This window comes from Musa acuminata, chromosome BXJ2-8, assembly GCF_036884655.1.
Source record: "Musa acuminata AAA Group cultivar baxijiao chromosome BXJ2-8, Cavendish_Baxijiao_AAA, whole genome shotgun sequence".
NCBI classification, from domain to species: domain Eukaryota; kingdom Viridiplantae; phylum Streptophyta; class Magnoliopsida; order Zingiberales; family Musaceae; genus Musa; species Musa acuminata.
In genome coordinates, this window is record NC_088345.1 from 49,757,593 (window position 1) to 49,774,892 (window position 17,300).

The 17,300-nt window shown below is 40.4% G+C and overlaps 1 protein-coding gene across 4 annotated transcripts; it reads right to left on the bottom strand.

Moving 5' to 3' along the window:
- Positions 1-500: 500 nt before the first annotated feature.
- LOC135620003 (probable starch synthase 4, chloroplastic/amyloplastic) lies at positions 501-17,148 on the bottom strand. Of its 4 annotated transcripts, none has more exons than XM_065122567.1 (16): positions 16,757-17,148; positions 15,022-15,241; positions 8,914-8,992; positions 7,787-8,831; positions 7,628-7,679; positions 6,893-7,015; positions 6,725-6,800; positions 6,446-6,630; positions 6,154-6,348; positions 5,979-6,050; positions 5,240-5,449; positions 3,020-3,145; positions 1,534-1,683; positions 1,219-1,280; positions 1,050-1,125; positions 501-893 (listed from the first exon to the last, which is right to left on the bottom strand). In XM_065122567.1, the coding sequence occupies exons 1-16, from the start codon at positions 16,885-16,887 to the stop codon at positions 717-719; spliced, it is 2,979 nt and encodes a 992-aa protein (XP_064978639.1). In that variant the 5' UTR covers positions 16,888-17,148; the 3' UTR covers positions 501-716. The 4 variants fall into 4 exon arrangements, with proteins under 4 accessions (XP_064978639.1, XP_064978638.1, XP_064978641.1 ...); XM_065122566.1 differs by having other exon boundaries at positions 15,019-15,241; XM_065122569.1 differs by having other exon boundaries at positions 7,787-8,795; positions 16,757-17,147.
- Positions 17,149-17,300: the final 152 nt, after the last annotated feature.

Below are 17,300 nucleotides of genomic sequence, written 5' to 3' on the forward strand. Positions count from 1 at the left end.
TTCCATCTCGGACGACTCTATGCGTAGAGATTAGGATCATTTTGAGTTGACAATAATGCCACAATATCACGGCCAACTTATGAACGATGTGACAAAATCTTTACCCTAAGGAAACTCAAGGGCTTTGTGCGACGGTTCAGTGATTTCCTGAATAAGACAGTGTGTGAAGTCATAAGATCAACAGTTCCGACTCCTACAAGATGTCATGCAATAATAGTTGAATGGAATGAATGGAAGGTGAAACACCCCCCGAAAAGAACACACAAGAATATGCGTGTGATCATGTTAACAGTGTACGATCTGTCTGTCACAAAAGAAACTTGTATCGACTATATGCAGAATAAAAACGGGAAAGAGCAAACCTAAAAGTTCTTTGGACGATGGAGTGTCAATAGATGATCCATCACTACTGCATTCTAGAGAAGCATTGTGACCGTTACATGATGATAGGTCTGTCTTCACTTGTAACTATCCAAATGGTTCAACTTGCAGGTGCAATATATCTCACAACTTCAACCTTTCGATTAGTAATGAAAATTTCAAAATTGTCCATCTCCCATTATGATTAGTGGCCAGACTTGGAGCAAAGGATCAAAGAAATGAATGCCCCAGTGCATCCCAAAGATAAATACTTCCACAGCGTATCAGTTCCCAGAAAAGAGGCCCTGCCTCAAGAATTGGAACAGAATAACGAATGTGTTGATGAAATAAAACTTTTACACTCGAGCTGCTGCCCTTGCTCTAGCCACAGATCTTTCGTATAACTCTTCGTATTGTGATGCTGAAGAATCCCAACTGAAATCCAGTCTCATGTCCTTCTGAACAAGTTGTTGCCAGCTCTCAGGGCTTCTGATGTAGTGCTGAAATGCCCGTTCCATGGCACTGCTTAGGCCCTACAGACATGTTCTTGTCACTTTGACTTGATGGAACTTTGGTTTTGAATCAAATACAGGAAACTCTCAAGGATGATGAGAAATTAACATATGAAATCACACATACTAAAATTAAGTGTTTGAACACTGCTCCAACGAAGCAACAATGACGTTTACCTGCTCATCAGGTGCGACAAATGTGAATCCATTTTGGTATTGTTCTGGTATCGTATTATCATCAACATCAAAAACACTGCAGGAAGAAGAATGTAACAAGTTAATCAATTTGAAAATAAATATTTGTACATGGTGATAGAAATAAGAAACATTCAGATCGAATACCTACCTATCATTCAGCCCGCCAGTTTTTCTTACAATTGGAACAGAACCATATCTCATAGCAATCATCTGTATCATAAAAAATTATGAAATAATAGTTTCAAAATCAATGCAAAAACAGAACCCATAAAATATTGAAAATGGCAGTCTCAGGTATTTTTATTATCATGCAAGTACTATTGAATAACAAAAATCATCCTTCCATGTGTAACAGATTAGTGGCCTTAGAAATGGTACAGGAGAGAAGCTTTTCTCCATAACAACCTTAAAATAAGTCCAGATAAATATCAGAAGCAGCAGAAATATAACAAAAAGTTCATACCTGAGTAAGGCCACAAGGCTCAAACATTGATGGAATAATAAACATGTCAGATGCTGCATAAATCAAGTGTGAAAGAGCATCATCATATTTCAAAAGCAACCGGACGTGAGAGTGGCTCTGGAAATGGTTTGCAATGTCCTCAAACTCCCGCTGCAAGATTAAGTAATCTTAGACACACTATTTGTCCATGAAAAACAGGCCTCATATTGCTTGGAAAGCATTTGCAAACAAAAATACAAGCAGAATCAATTTAAAATTACATATTTGTTTATCTTCAGTTTTGCATACACTAACTCTACCCAACCTGTATTAGTGGGAGCCTTGCATGCCGGATCATCTTTTTTTTTCTATGCTCAAATTTTGTAGGCCTACAAGTATTGTTGGTTGTTTAACCAGAGAAGATGACCAAGTATCTTGGAGGTTCATAAAATATAATTTTTGTCATTTCCCTAAAAAAAATGAAAAATGCAATTCAACTTCTGAGATTTGAAGAAATCACGATATAAGTGAAAATTTCTCAACTGGTCGAAGAGATTAGGGACCAGACTTCTGATAATTACAAAATTTCTCAACTGGACCAGGTTTGGTCAAAGAAGCTAGAAAACCTGGCCTCAGACAACCGCAAGGATTGTGTATCTTCCTTTTTGCCAAAAGACAGAATTCTAGGTCTTATTTGTTTTCATTACTCCTCATGAATGTTCTATGGAGAAAGCTAGACAAGCTTCCCAAGTATCAACAGAAGAGGGGACATTGACAGAGAGATGATGCATAAGGAAGTAAATTTACCATCAATAGTATGAAATATAACCGTGAGTAAGGCATAATAAATATAACCATTTAATAGCTAGATTCCAACCTTCTAAGGGATAAAGCAAAGTCATTTGTGAGGACTATAAATAAATATGTAATTGTGGACTTTTGCAATATTTATGCAATGTAACCAAGTACCTACTTTTGTAGAAAATCATGCATAGATTGTAAAATGATTTAATGTAGCAGCTTATATCAGCAGCAGATATGCTATCACTACATACCTCATTAGAGAAGTTCAGAATTGTGTTATTTGTTCTAGAGGACACTTGAACCATTCATGATAACAAGTCAATAAACCATGATGCAGTAATTATAATTTCATAGAAGTCCTAAATTTTGGCATTCCTGTATAAATTGCTGATTCTCATACAAAGCTAACATATTATTATTTTATAAACTGTAAACATCATTTATCCATAAATTGCAAGAACATTCATATATTAAGAATATCTCCTGTCAGATTTAGGGAGTCCCATGTGTGATTCCTCTAGATCATTTGGATACATAACACACATGTTTCATGTCTGAGTAAAACATATAAAGTTTAATTACTAATACCATAGTTTAGGAAGACCCAAGGATCATCGCTCATAAAGAGTAAAAATATCATTAAAATAAAACTAAGAACTGTCCATAAAACTGACAGTTTATTTTTTGATAAAAGAAACATTACTTGAATGTGGGGCACTGGACTTGAACCAAGAAGCACAAACTGTCCTCCTAACTCAAGCGCACAGTATATTGCATGTCTGATAAGATGGACACCTTTCTGTGGTACAAGCCGTGTAATACAACCAACCTGTTCATGAAATTTCGATACTTGATTTGAGATGACAAATACTATGAGCTGACCGAATTTGGAGCATGGTTAAAAAGAATTTTATATCGACTTCAGAGCAATGATCTACATCTCCAATTTTTAACCCAAGTATCAGCAGAGTACTAACTAAAAGAACAAATTACTATGTTCTATGCATAAAGATATATCACTTCGAAGAAAAGGATTAAGAGGAAAATGACTATAGGCACAAAGCTACAAAAAAATCTAAAATTGGTATCTCATAAATAAAGGTGTGCTTTGGATTTTCTTCCTTGACAATTATCTTTTGATTGTTATATTGTATTTTCTTGGGCTTATCAAAAGGGTGAATTGGCATCATAGTATGTTTGACCATTTATGACTTAGATGCCAAGTGTTCCAGAGTCATAGAAATATCCTTTGCTTGCAGGGATATGAATCCCCAGTTCCAAAAGGTAACATAGCCGTCCATTTAACCCTGTAAAAACCCTGCATTTGTGGAAGCCTTAATTGTATCCTTTAAAGCATGGAGATGGATATTATGGGTTACACTGACATGGAAAATCATAAAAATTTACAAGACATGACAGAGATGATATTTACTACATGTATATAGTCAAATGCTATTCTAATTTTATACTTAATAAAATAATGATAATATATGATCATCATAAATAAAAACCTTGATAACAAGCACAATAACTGTTCGTGCACATAGCAAATACTCACACAAGTACTTGAAGCTCACACAGACATACATACATGACGTCATGGAGTATAAATTCTAAATGGCATACACATTACCCATAGTTGTTTCTTGAAGTAATCTGTGGATGAGTAAAGTGTCCAACATACATACAATATGTCAATATAAATAAATTTAGATGGTACAACAGTCATGTGTTTTAACCACCCAACATGTGTCACGAAGTGCCTAACAATTGACGTCTGCGTTCAACATGTACACTGCAAGTATTGGACAGGTTTCCTGCTTTAGAGGCCACATCCTTATTTTCTAGGACTCATTAACTGGACACCTACCTATACATTTTCATTGCCATCTTCTATCCCACTCAACTAGCTTTGCACAAGATCAGAATATCATTCATTAGTCTATTTGTTACCTCTGGATTAACCTGATAATTAATGCTGATTAAGGCATGTTGATCAAGATCAAGATAACAGTGAATCTGCAACCATTTATAATGCAACATCTTTGTTTCCACCATATTGATAAATGATAAAAGAGAGAACACTTTTTTGCAATGTAGATACTGCACCCCAAGAGTCAAGCAATAACACTACTCATTTATAAACTTCAATGAGCTCAAATTTGAACTATTTTAAAAGAACAATAATCAATAGAGATTGACAGTTGTAAAAACAGTAGTTTGATAAGTTAACCTATGAGATTTCAGAAAAACATTAAATGGCTGCTTAAAGGAGAACTGCATCTATTTTCAACTTTTGGTTAAAATTATGGAAAAACATATGGAGACAGGAGTTGATCTTAGTGACATTTTATTACCCACAAGACAGCACAACTATGGAGACTGAAAGAAGAATACAAATAGCTTCTGTAGTTATCTGGAGGCTCAGCAGCTGCTAGTAAGAACAATAAACCTAGGAAGGGCTTCCTGAGTAACAAAAGCATTCAAATGACTAATGACAAAACCCTACATGACACTGGTTAGTGCGTGTTGGTCTTTTTTGGTGCCTGTAATAAGTAATATTCCAGCTCCATAAAAAGTGCTTCCCAAGTTGCAATCAAGTTTATAGGAAAGGTAGCCCAAGGAACCACGCCTACTTCTGTGTGATTGTTCACTTAATGATATGTTCGATTCCTTTTTAACGAAAAAATCAAAACAGGTTAAAGTCTGCCAACCAATTATGAACAGTGGTGAACATAATAAAGCTTGCTTATGAAGTCTGAGGCATATTACCACTATGACAAACCACTGCAAAGCATGAGCAACTACAAAGAACATATAGGTTTTTGACAATCAAGCTTTAAACTTCACATAACTCTATAACAAGGACATATAAGATAGAAATCAGATAACATAACTATATTTTTTATGTGAAGAAGTTTACCAGTGGTTGAGAACCCTCAGAACGGGAAAGCTTAAGACACTTCCTTATAGCATCTTTGTTCTCTGCTTTTCCCTGAAGATCATCAGCACTGTACTGGACACTGATATAGTTATCTGTGGAAGGATTCCATGCATCTGTATCAATGCCATTAAGAATCCCAATAAATTTCTTAGAATGAGATTTTAATGTTTCATGGAGGCCCCGACCACCCTGTCAAAAGAAGCCACACATATAAAAACAAAAGTTAAAAGAAGCTATATATATTTGTCCAAAACACTAAATAACTCATACACCAGAACCATAACAGTATTGACTAAAGAACATAGATGCAGTTCATGACTGCAGAAATGAATCAGACATTCAAGGATAACCATTAAAAACGAAAACCACAAGTCACATTGAGATAGACTATGCTCGCTACAATTAAATTAAGGAAACAACTATAAAGAGATAAGACACAAATTCTTAGTTGTGGCCCAACGAGATATCTGTTTTTCAGTGGTGGCTGATTTCAGGCGCTCCACATATCTTCAATAACTAAATTTGCATTCATCTGAATGCACTTTTAAATATTTGGAGACTTGCTGCTCCAATGAGGTTATTAGTTATAGGAGCAGAGGCTTAATGACCGAGATAAATATATAACATGCACAGGGTGCATCTCTGTGGTAAGCAAGTATCTTGACCATAAACGAAAAGCACCAGTTGCAAATGTTACTAGAAAGGTCGGTGTCAGTACCTCTACAGTGCGGACCTCTTGAGAATAAGTTGGCGATACAGTGGTAACAATGTTAGAGAACACAATTGCACCCTGAAATTTCAATCCATTGCTTTACCATTGCAATACAGGAAAACAAATTTATGCTTTAAATAATATTTTACATGCATATTTGCAAAATGGTCTATCAAATTACCTTGACAGTATTGACTTTGTCATCTGCTGAGTGGTCCCGCATCCTGTCAGGTCTGTTTAGCTGGTGGACATCAAGTCCACAGGACGCCAATTCCGAAGCAGGTACTGTTCCTTGATACTCGAAGTTGTGGCAGGTGAAACAAATTCTAGCTGAATTAAAACCCTTGGCAGCATATATATCCCAATAAAGTGGTGCCTGGAAAAAGAGAAAGTCTGGGAAACGTTAGAAAATGTTAAATATGGTTGTGTCCGGTCTAATAACATGATTTCAGCAGATGGTACTGAATGCCTACAACAAAGGCTGTCTGCCAATCATGACAATGGATTATGTCAGGTTTTTTCCCAGCTTGATAGAGCAATTCAACAGCTGCACGGCTAAAGAATGAGAAACGCTTGAAGTCATCATACTCTCCATAGTATTTTCCTCTCCAAAAGAACTTAGCTGGATGATGAGGTTCTATAAAATAGACAGGAAGACCTGTAAATCACATTCCCATGAGCCTCAATTAGTTAAATTATATTAGTTCTTCTTCAGCAGAAGTTAAAAATCAGTGTCAATCAAAGCTTTAGACCTTCAATAATCCCAACCCAAATTTTGTTCCTGAAGAGTTGTCCATCAAAATAAGATTCTACTACAACATCCAGTGCCTGTAACATTAGCCAAACTGGAAATTTAGTAAATGACCCAGCACACTTTCCCAGAAGTTTGAGATGATACATACAAAAAGATAGTGATATACCTTCATATCAGTGATAAGATCATACTGCATGCAGTCATATTTTGGCAGGACAATTTCCACCAGGTGTCCCTTCCTCTGTAGTGCTTTACCAAGACCTGATATAACATCCCCTAAACCACCGACCTAAGAACATAGCTAGATTAGAAAATGGTCAAATAATAGAAAGGAGCATTTGAGTTTAGTAATGGTGGAAATGCAAATTTTTAGGTTAAATAAGTTACACTTCGGCAGCGTAGCTTTTCAAAATGGTCACATTTAGATGGTTTCATGTTCCTCTAACTTCAAAGTAATGCTTCAGAAGTCAGTTCAAGTGTGCAATAATAAAATGGAAAACCAGATGAACGTTGTAACATACACAACGTACTTGAACAAGTTAGTTCTTACTGCCATTTTTTAGTAACTAACCAATATTTTCTTCTTGACTGTTCACTTGCAACAACAATAAATAACTCGAGATAACTCTTGTAGATCAGTATTACGTATTGAGTGTGGACCCAGAATTACTTCTAAGTTCAAATTAGATAAATATATCCTAAATTAAATGATCAGGTATAGACTGAAGTGAATAACAAAGTACTCCAAAAGCTAAAGAAAAGATCTAAAGAGAATCTTAAAACCAATTCATCATGAATTTAAGCTGAAAGAAAAACATTAGACAAGTTAAACTTTTGAATACCAGGTTGCAAAAATTCTCATAATTTGTATCCCATTACTTCAATTGTGGGTTCAGCTCACCTTTGCAACTGGGGCCATTTCTGCTGCAATATGGATTATGTGCATTCCTGGACTGCATTAGTAAATCAGTAAAAAGAAAAGATTGGTTATTTGTAGACGTGTTTCATGGGAAAATGTAGTACAGTCCACATCCACCTATAATGGAAACAGAAACCCAACCTTGTACGAGAGTAAGTCAACTTAAGGAATGTAGCCAACTTTTCATGCTCACTCTTGCTTCTGCTTGCTAAATATGCATCACGAATCTGAGCATCCTTCTTCCATGTCATTTCTCTCAACAACTTAGCATCATTGACTGATATTTTCTTCTCAAGCAACCAACCATCAATTATAAGCAGCAAGCGGCTCCAGAATTCCTGGGGCAGATTTTCCAAAGAAAGTTCTTGAGATCTTTTCTCGATTTCTTCTTTTAATCTTTCCAGTGCATCATGAAATTCTCTAACTGATTCTTGAAACAACTGAATTTGAGAATGTATTTCTTGGTCAGACTCCCACAATTGCTTCTCCAACAGTTCAATTTTCTCTCGCAAAGTCTCATCATAATGGTGAAAATTTTCAGATGGAAACTTTGACACAGTTGCTTCTGTCACTAATGCTTCTATCTTGTCAACCTTCTTCTGCAGCTCATGATATTGTTGTAAACCTAAAGTAGGCTGGTCCATCACTCTGCTTGCATCATTAAACAATGCTTGCAAATTTTCTACCTTGTCCAACAAAGCTTTGCATTCATATCGCAGAGAAGCAAGTCTTGAAACATCATCCTGAGCATTTGACAGTTGAGATTGCAACTCCATAAGGGAAGCCTCCAACAAGGAATGTCTTTTCTCCAGCAAAGGTAAACGCTCCTCTGTTTTACTAACATCAGCCAGTTTCAACTTAAGCATCTGTATATCATCCTTTAGCAACGCATTTTCTTTCCTCAGGTCATTAAGCTCCAAAACAAGGGGAGATTCATCATCCAGTGTACCATGCTTTCCTTCCTCGATAGAATTCCTTGAAGATATTTCAGTCTTCAATTTCTCAAGCTGATTTTCGAGGAGTTCTGCATTTATCTTTTCTTGAGCTGCAACTTTAATTCGTGCATCTGTTTCTGCCAACTTCATCTCTAGATTGTTTATTTCAGCTTGCAAAGCCTCCTTTTCAGAAAGAATTTTGTCAAGTTCTTCAACTGCATAAACTCGAGCTTGATTAAGAAGCAAAATATCTAAAAAAATTGTAAGAGAGGGAAAAAATTATGAAGGATAAAGACAAGAAATTTTTATGGAAACACAAATAAATATGCCTACTTTTCTCAGCATTCCTGATCGTGGCTATCAAGTCCTCTAGATGAATGCTTGGATGCTCTTGTTCATCATTATTCTCAATCTGCAAAAGAAAATAGCCTATTACTCTGAAATTTTATTCCCTTGAAGAGAAATTGATCATAGCAATTTAGTTGTGTGCATCAATTGCTTCTATATGTATCTGTAGACAATAAATAAGCATCAATCTCAAAAAGGAGTTAGAAGGTGCAATGAAAGCTATTAGAGATCATCTGAGACCATATGCAGTGAAAAAAATACACAAAATTTATGCATTTGACTGATAAAATTGAAATTTATAAGCAAATTCCATTTTTCTTCCATAGTTCCAACTTCGGTTGAAGAAAATTTTAGTTATGCAGAATAAAGTAGAGAAGTTGTTTGTTGCAATGATAATTTCCGTATCAACTGTGGGAAAAGAAATTCTTTAAAGTGAATGCTATTGTCTTGTTCTGCTTGTTTCAAGTCAATAATTCATTCCTTTTGTTGGCAAGTCATTGAGGAATGAGGACAATTTTGCAACTTCTAAGATAGCTCTCTAAGGTGAAGATAAGATTCTTTTTTATTTGGAAGGGATTTATATCTGCAATGGAATTGGATGTTCTTGATTAATGGAAAGATTCTGCTTTGGAAAGAATAGTGGGGGAACTCACAAATCCAGTGTGCTCCCTACGATCTTGCCAGCATAGTTCACCTTACCGATCAGTACCGGTGTACCAATCGGCCATCAGTTTGATAGGTACTGACATATCAACACATGGTACGGTGGGACATACCGATAGACCAATATGTACCGCCCTGACACGGACTTAGCTGGTTTTGCCTAAGTCGTGCGGCACCCTTGCGCGTCCGTCCGCAAAGGTCAGCCTCCCCGAAGCCTCCCATTGTCCCTTAGGACCAACAAAAGAGAGAACGGGTTAAAGAGAACGCCTCAAACGGGATCCACAAGCAAACATGTCCGAAAAACACTTCATAGACAAAGCAAATTACAAACAGACTTTACAAGCTCTGAACAGTGGCACAACAAAGGGTAAAATGGTCCATTACAGACCGAAAAGCTCTCGAGCGTGTCCACATGACACAACCTTTATTTACAAGCCTAAAGAGGCCACCAACCCAACTAAAATGGGACTATTAAGCCTTCGGCCGCCCCTTTACATTCTGTACAAGGCATGAACATGCCAAAAGACACGGACATACATAAGCATTACATCAAACACCTTGTTTAGAAGTTTGTCCGTGACATTCTCCCCCACTTATCCCTTCGACGTCCTCGTCGAAGCCTTTGTGAACACTGCAACTCTTCGCCTTTGCTGAGTCTTCAATCTTCTGCTTTAGCTGCAATGCGCCTCCTGGCTCCCAGCTGCTCTCCGCTGCTGTTTCTGAGTAGTCGAACCTTTGATCCGCCATGCTGCTTCAACTCACCAATGACTCTTGACTCTGGTGTGGGGTTGGCTGAGTTGTGTTGATCATTGTTGATTCTTACGGATCCCCCAAATGAAGGAAAAAGACCATCCTTACTGCGCCAGTCTCTCAAAATTTCCACATGCTGCTTGAACTGGGTGGATGCTTGTTGGAGCTTTAACGAGCATCGCCTCGCAAACTTCTGAAGTTTTGGGTCCTTCCTCCACAAAATCTGCTCATTGACTCTTCTTTCAGTTAGTTGTCACATCCAAGTAGGTTCGCATCACTTCCGCTTTCGATTGGCATTTCGTTGGGAAATGAAGCGGACAATCTACTCTCAGTAGCACTGATCACCGTTGGTGAGGATTTGACAACTATTGTCTTCCATTATCTTCGAAGGGTCTTTTGAACTTGTGCAGAGCTCCTCTGCTAGATAGATAAAAGAACTGGGGTACTCGGTTTCGCCCATTCTCTTAAGAGTTGAGAAGGCAAAGGTTACTTGACTTCGCCCGCCTCCTCGAGGTTGTACTTCATGCATCGAGCTGGTTACTGGTCTTCGCCTGCTCTTTGCTCACACTTCTGAAGCACTTGAAGTGTTTGCACTCCTTGCATTGAGTTAGCTACTGTGATTCACCTTCTCAATGCCATTGAACTTCTGGAATGCAGGAAGTTTTCACCCCAACTTGGAGTAATTCTCTGATAGATGAGGTCGCCTCTGGGATTGTACCGTCTTCTCCATCAACCCTGCCGCCTACTCCACTGAGTAGCAAAGGTACAGCACCACGTACTGCCTGCTTCGTTCCTTGGTTGTGCACTCTTGCATGACCCGAAGTCCTTCACTTACGGCTATCTTGATGAGAAACTTGTTGACACCGGTCTTACGAAGTTTCTTGGCCTCTGCCCTTCAGCCTTGTCTCGGTACTTGGAGATTGCCTCTGCATGCTCCACCTCCTCGGCCCCTTTCACGACCAAGCGCTCTCCCTCCGTGAGAGCAAGGGATCAATGACTTTGACGGAAGTCCCGCCTCTGCGGTACCATGGCGCTGCCATGCCCATGGCCCTACTATCCGTCGTCTCGCATCTACATCCCTTTTCTTCACAATCAGTAGATATGCCTTCGTGACACTCCTCTGAGTCCACCTCCATTCTCACTGATTGCTTGATTTTGGGTAGCTAAGTCCCTCTGGACTTGTCGTCGCTTCCTCGCCCTTTTCGACCTCCTGCTTCAACACCTCCGTGTTCTCCAAGCAGTCTGTTTGGTCGATGGAAATACAGACTACAACTCCCATGTATGGCCTCTGCCATCACATTGTAGGGTTTGCACCGATTCTGTTCTCCTTAGCTTCCTTGGTAGCAACGTTCGCTTACTCGACCTTGTCCTCTGACTTGTCGGGCTCCCTTAAGCGAATATGAGCTCTGGAGCAGTCCAACTCTCCAGCTGCTTCGATCATACCTCTGCATGATCAAGTCCCTCTCATGGGACTCACTGGTACTTGCATTCGAACTTTTCCCTTGGTGGAACCCAGCCCCCATATGCTGATGACTAAGGTTTTCATCCGATGCAAAATTCGGTGCACGCCCGGAAGACCCGCCTCTGCGGTACCATGGCCTTCACTCCTTGAATCCATAGCCCTTCTTGCCGTCGTGTTGTTCACCAAAGCGGAGCTCCCAATAGCTCCCGATCATACCTCCATATGATCTAGTCCCTCCCGGGACTGTGTCGTGTGTGTCGCATTGCCACGAACTATTCCACCACGATCCGCTGCACCATGTCGCCTCCTGGTGACATCTCCATTGCATTCTGATCCTTGTGGAATAAACTCGAATTGTGAACCCTCCATGTGTGGCCTCTGCCAATACATCGCAGGGTCTCCTCCACCTTCGATTTTGTTCGCTCCTTTGGCAATCGACCTTCATCCACCCACTCTTGGGTCACACCTAGATGAAGCACCGCTCTAGGACAGTCCGTCGCCTAGAAGCTCCCGAAGTCCACCGACTTCGCTGTAAATTGTGCACCATTGCCTGGATCCTGGGCCTCTGCCCCTACCAGCACAATCTCCGCTGCGCACTGCTTCCTTCATGGCAACTTGAATGGCAACACTGTGGCATATTCTTCAAGAGTACCCGCCTCTGCGTCCTCTTGCCCCGTGCTAAGGCCTTCTGAACCCAACTTCGCCTCCGCAAATTGAGTCGCCTTAGTTCCTCCATCAAATGCTCCTCCGAGATAAGGTGCATGTGCCTAGAAGCTCCCTTCGTCTTTGGCACCATGCAAGATGAGTCCGCTCCGTCAGAATGAAGGACCCATGGAACAACATGATCCTACTCTTGCCTCTGCAAGAGTTCATGTCTTTGACCTCTGTCTAAGGAAAGCACTGTGCGTCTGCTCCATGTTCCAACTTCTCTGCTGGCTCCCTTCATGCGGCTTGGGTACTTCACCAAGTTACACCCAAGTTGCTCCGCTCCTCGTTTTTGCATTGAGTCGATGGTGGCCCTCGTGCCCACCATTCCACGGGTCAGCCCTCCCTTGAGTCCGATCTCCACATCGACTCCAAGTGTGCCTTCATTTAAGTTGCTTTGGGTCGCTCCCCCACTTGATCTCGCAATGCATCCACCAATGCATTCTCTCAAGCGAGATCATGCGACGACTCCTCGCCGCTTGCTCAGTCCATCGAGCTTCGTGGAGTTGTTGTTTTGTTGAGGTACTCCTCCTCAACATGTGCAGTCCGTCGCACATGATTCTCCCTCTGGAGAGCCGGGACTTATCCCTCCTGGATAACTATCCCATTTGAGCAACATCTCTCTTCGTTTCGGAGACCACCATCCCCTTGGACTACTCCGATCTGCTGAACAAACTGTGCATTGTTCTGCCTCTTGCAAACGCACTTGCTAGATTGCGCCTCCACGTCAATACAACCACCGCTGCACCCCTCCAGGCCTAGCAACATGCTGAACTCGTTGCACACTTCAGCCTCCTCCGGACGTATCCTTCGCATGCCGAAGAGAAAGTTTCAATGCTCCATGGCGCCGAGTCTCGGTCGCCTTGGGATGGCCACGAACAATCCATCGTCCGCATACAAGCCCATGCATGAGTACCGAATTCTTCGAGTTAGCAATTCCCCTCACCTCTGTGAGCTTTGCACAACTCTTTCGGTCGCTGAGCAACTCATTCCACTTTGCATGGTCTCGTCCTTTTGCCAAGCGCCTCGCTTGCCTTGAGCACCATCAAGTAAAGTTGTCAACGTTGAGCCGTAGCTCAAACTCAGCCATCCCAACCTTTGTGCGCTCCAGATTCTTCCAAACTTGCCTGTTCTCGTGGTGCCTCTTGCGCGAAGGGTTGGCCATTCCTCTGAATGCCAATCTCAGATGCCCGCTCCTCTGAGCGACTCTTTTCCCTACATCTCCATGCCCGTTTTCCCTCAAACGGTCGCGCATGTGCTGACTGCCCTCAACGCAGCCCCGCTAGGTCCCCCACGTTTGTATGTCAAGTGTTTCTATGAGTGCTTGTCCCGCTCTGATACCATATGACACGGACTTAGCTGGTTTTGCCTAAGTCGTGCGGCACCCTTGCGCGTCCGTCCGCAAAGGTCAGCCTCCCCGAAGCCTCCCATTGTCCCTTAGGACCAACAAAAGAGAGAACGGGTTAAAGAGAACGCCTCAAACGGGATCCACAAGCAAACATGTCCGAAAAACACTTCATAGACAAAGCAAATTACAAACAGACTTTACAAGCTCTGAACAGTGGCACAACAAAGGGTAAAATGGTCCATTACAGACCGAAAAGCTCTCGAGCGTGTCCACATGACACAACCTTTATTTACAAGCCTAAAGAGGCCACCAACCCAACTAAAATGGGACTATTAAGCCTTCGGCCGCCCCTTTACATTCTGTACAAGGCATGAACATGCCAAAAGACACGGACATACATAAGCATTACATCAAACACCTTGTTTAGAAGTTTGTCCGTGACAGCCCGTACCAAGCGGTATGACGCGGTACGATGAACCTTGCTTGCCATTGCTATATTCTATGTTTTTCTGAATTATGTTTGCATCTGTTGATGAAGAAGCCTTCTCAACTATAAATACTTGGAATGGCAATCAAGGCCTTGACACAACGAAAAGATGGTCAAAATAGACTTCCCAAAGGATCCCAATATGCATGGCCATTTAGGAGTTCAACCACTGAACGATGAAATAAAGCATATGGTAACTCTCTCTTGAAGAATAAAGTGTCTTGCTGGATAATAACACATTTGAAGTGTTAATATTTAATCAAAGAGTCCAGCACAGAATGAAAAGGTGTCACAATATGTAGCATATGTCCACAAAGAACAGTGAAAATGATTAGCAAATGATTTGACACTCTACAAGTTAGGTTGTGGCAGACAAGAATCCCAATGACAAATCTGCAATCCTGCACTATCTTGACAGTAATATTACAACCTAACAACCTTTATTGCTATAAGATAAAAGATAATAAGTAAACTCAAAAGACAGTGGTCAAAGAATAGAGTCTGATATGAACCATGATAGTTAAAAAAATAATCTAAGATTATACATCATGTCAGGTGAATGACATGATGTCAAAAAAAACTATCCAATTAAAAAAATGAACTTTTGCAATTAACCATCTATATTACCAACAGTAAAAAAAATCACAAAATTAACCACAAAAAAGAGTACAATACCACCATATTAGTTTCTTCAAAAGATGATACTGCTACATCCGTCTCGCTGTTACTATCAGACTCAGCATCATTGCTTGGTATGGTTATTTGGCTTGAATGTGATACACCAGCAGAGCTAGCTTCTTCAGGTTCACAACCGATATTGTCATGGGATTGAGCATTCATATTTAGTGACAGCCGCTCTGTAGGAGCCCTTTTAAATTGCTGTCTCTTTTGCTGGGAACTGTATATGTTCAAGCATTTTTCCAAACAGCAGTTATAATATATTACAACAGTTCTTCACAAACAAAAAGTTATAGTGGATTCACTATAATAAGTAATTAGAGAACATATTATTATTTTCATATTTAATCAATTTTTATTGTACTGGCAATGCAGAAGATATGGCTTCCTAGCAAGTTTAAATCACATGTTTTTGTATACAAAACAAAATAGCCAAACCATTCAAAACTTCTTCATATTGTTTTGGTACCAACCTATGAGTTATCAGAGAACGCTCCAACCTGTGGCTAGCGAATATAATTGTCAGGTTTAAATTAACCAAAGCAATCGATTTACTTGATATCATACTAGTAACCAAAATTTTCGAATTTTCCAAATCTGTATAGTCTTAAAACAACCATCTCAAGTATGGTTGTCACAAGTCAATACATCACAGGCACTTAAGTAGACTTCTATTCCTACTAACAATGATAATCTAAAATAACAGAAAAGAAAGATAAAAAAATTACAATCAGTTCTTTTTTTTTGTCTTCTCCCTTCTTCTCCAATTGTAAATTTTAATATCGTGTTATATTGTATTATTGCCATATTTATCCTGTTCTTTCAATTAAACTATTACATAGCAAAAATTTTACTCCTAATACCTACCAAAAAAAGCAAAATCGTAATCCTAAAATAGACCCAATCTATATATAATTGTCCTTCTTAAAATATTAATAAAATAAGGAGAAGATTCTAGAAGAGCGAACAAGGATTCATGACTTGGTCAAGCAGAACTTAACATAAAATCAACCATAACTTGACCAACCTAGCTTTTTCTATTTAATCAAACACTAATTAAACTCAATTTGGACTAGAACCAAACCAGAATGTGTTCCATCTTTCCATATCGAGTTCAATAATTAGTTTGTGAATTCCTGAGATTTCTTCAAAATAGGTTGTGGCTTGCATTTAATCATGACCTGCCCGCTAGGCCTGCTAAAGTACTAATCCAATTAGTTGAATATAATGAGCCTAGGAGGCTAGGACCATGTGGCTCAATACCATAAAACCCAAACCCCACATCCGATGGGGAACTAGTTGTGGCATCACGTATTTTGTGTGCCATCTCTCTCCAAATGGGCTTATTCCATCATAATTCTAAAAGCTTTAGCTGGCTGTGCTGTCAGATTATATTACTGAGAACCAGTCTTCTTTAATACTCTCCTTCCTTCGTCAAGTGTCGGCTAATAAAATGCCATATACTTGGATTTTCTTCAGACTTGCAAATGATGCACTGATTCCAAGATTATAACAAATTTCATCGATCTTGTCCCAGCGATCATGGCACAAGAAGAAGCAAGAAGGTGAATCCAACCAAGAACCCAAGCTTAAGACACCAAACCAACGATTTCATGAAAGGCAACCGATCGCCAACCGACCGGATCGAATCAGGAAAGCATCAGATAACCGCCGATGGTGCCACAAAGCAACAGGAAAGCTACGTATGCGAATAAGAAGAAAGAAGAGGACGGACCTCAAATGCCTGTTCCGCATCTTGCAAGAGACCGCGCGCGAGAGGCGGAGACACGCGATCGGGGACCGGGTGGGGGTCTTGGCGCAGCTGAAGCCGCGGCCGAGAACCAGGGAACACGCCACCGACGCCATGCGAGGGGAGCTCGAAGGAAAACAGCACCAGGAGGAGGACAGAAGTTAGGGTTCTTCGGCTACGATCGCCACAAGAAGAAACGATGAGAAGAGAGAAGCGACGGCACCTTCGGCTTCTCCAATTCAAGCAACCGCTCGGCTCGAGCTTCCGTTTACTCGGGAAGTCATCTCGTTGCTTTACTTATCGATCAGGACCGTCGATCGGATGCACATTTCCGGACGGTTACTGCGTTGATCGGAGATCGAAGAATCTGGACCGTCAGAATAGGATGGAGAGAGAAGGGACGACAGACAGCGTGTTCGAATCACGAGGTGGGGACGACAGGCGGCAATGACACCGTTCCCACCGGGGCGAGGGTGGGGCGCTTCCTTCTCGAAGTGCGACGGTCGAATTCTTTGGAATTTGGATTCGA

Excerpts from the sequence above, each read along its gene's own strand:
- LOC135620003 (XM_065122566.1), bottom strand. The coding sequence starts at position 16,887 with ATGGCGTCGGTGGCGTGTTCCCTGGTTCTCGGCCGCGGCTTCAGCTGC. Across the intron at positions 7,680-7,786 it reads TTGACTTACTCTCGTACAAG|TCCAGGAATGCACATAATCC; the intron begins GTTGGGTTTCTG and ends TTACTAATGCAG. Across the intron at positions 1,281-1,533 it reads AGCCTTGTGGCCTTACTCAG|ATGATTGCTATGAGATATGG; the intron begins GTATGAACTTTT and ends TTTATGATACAG.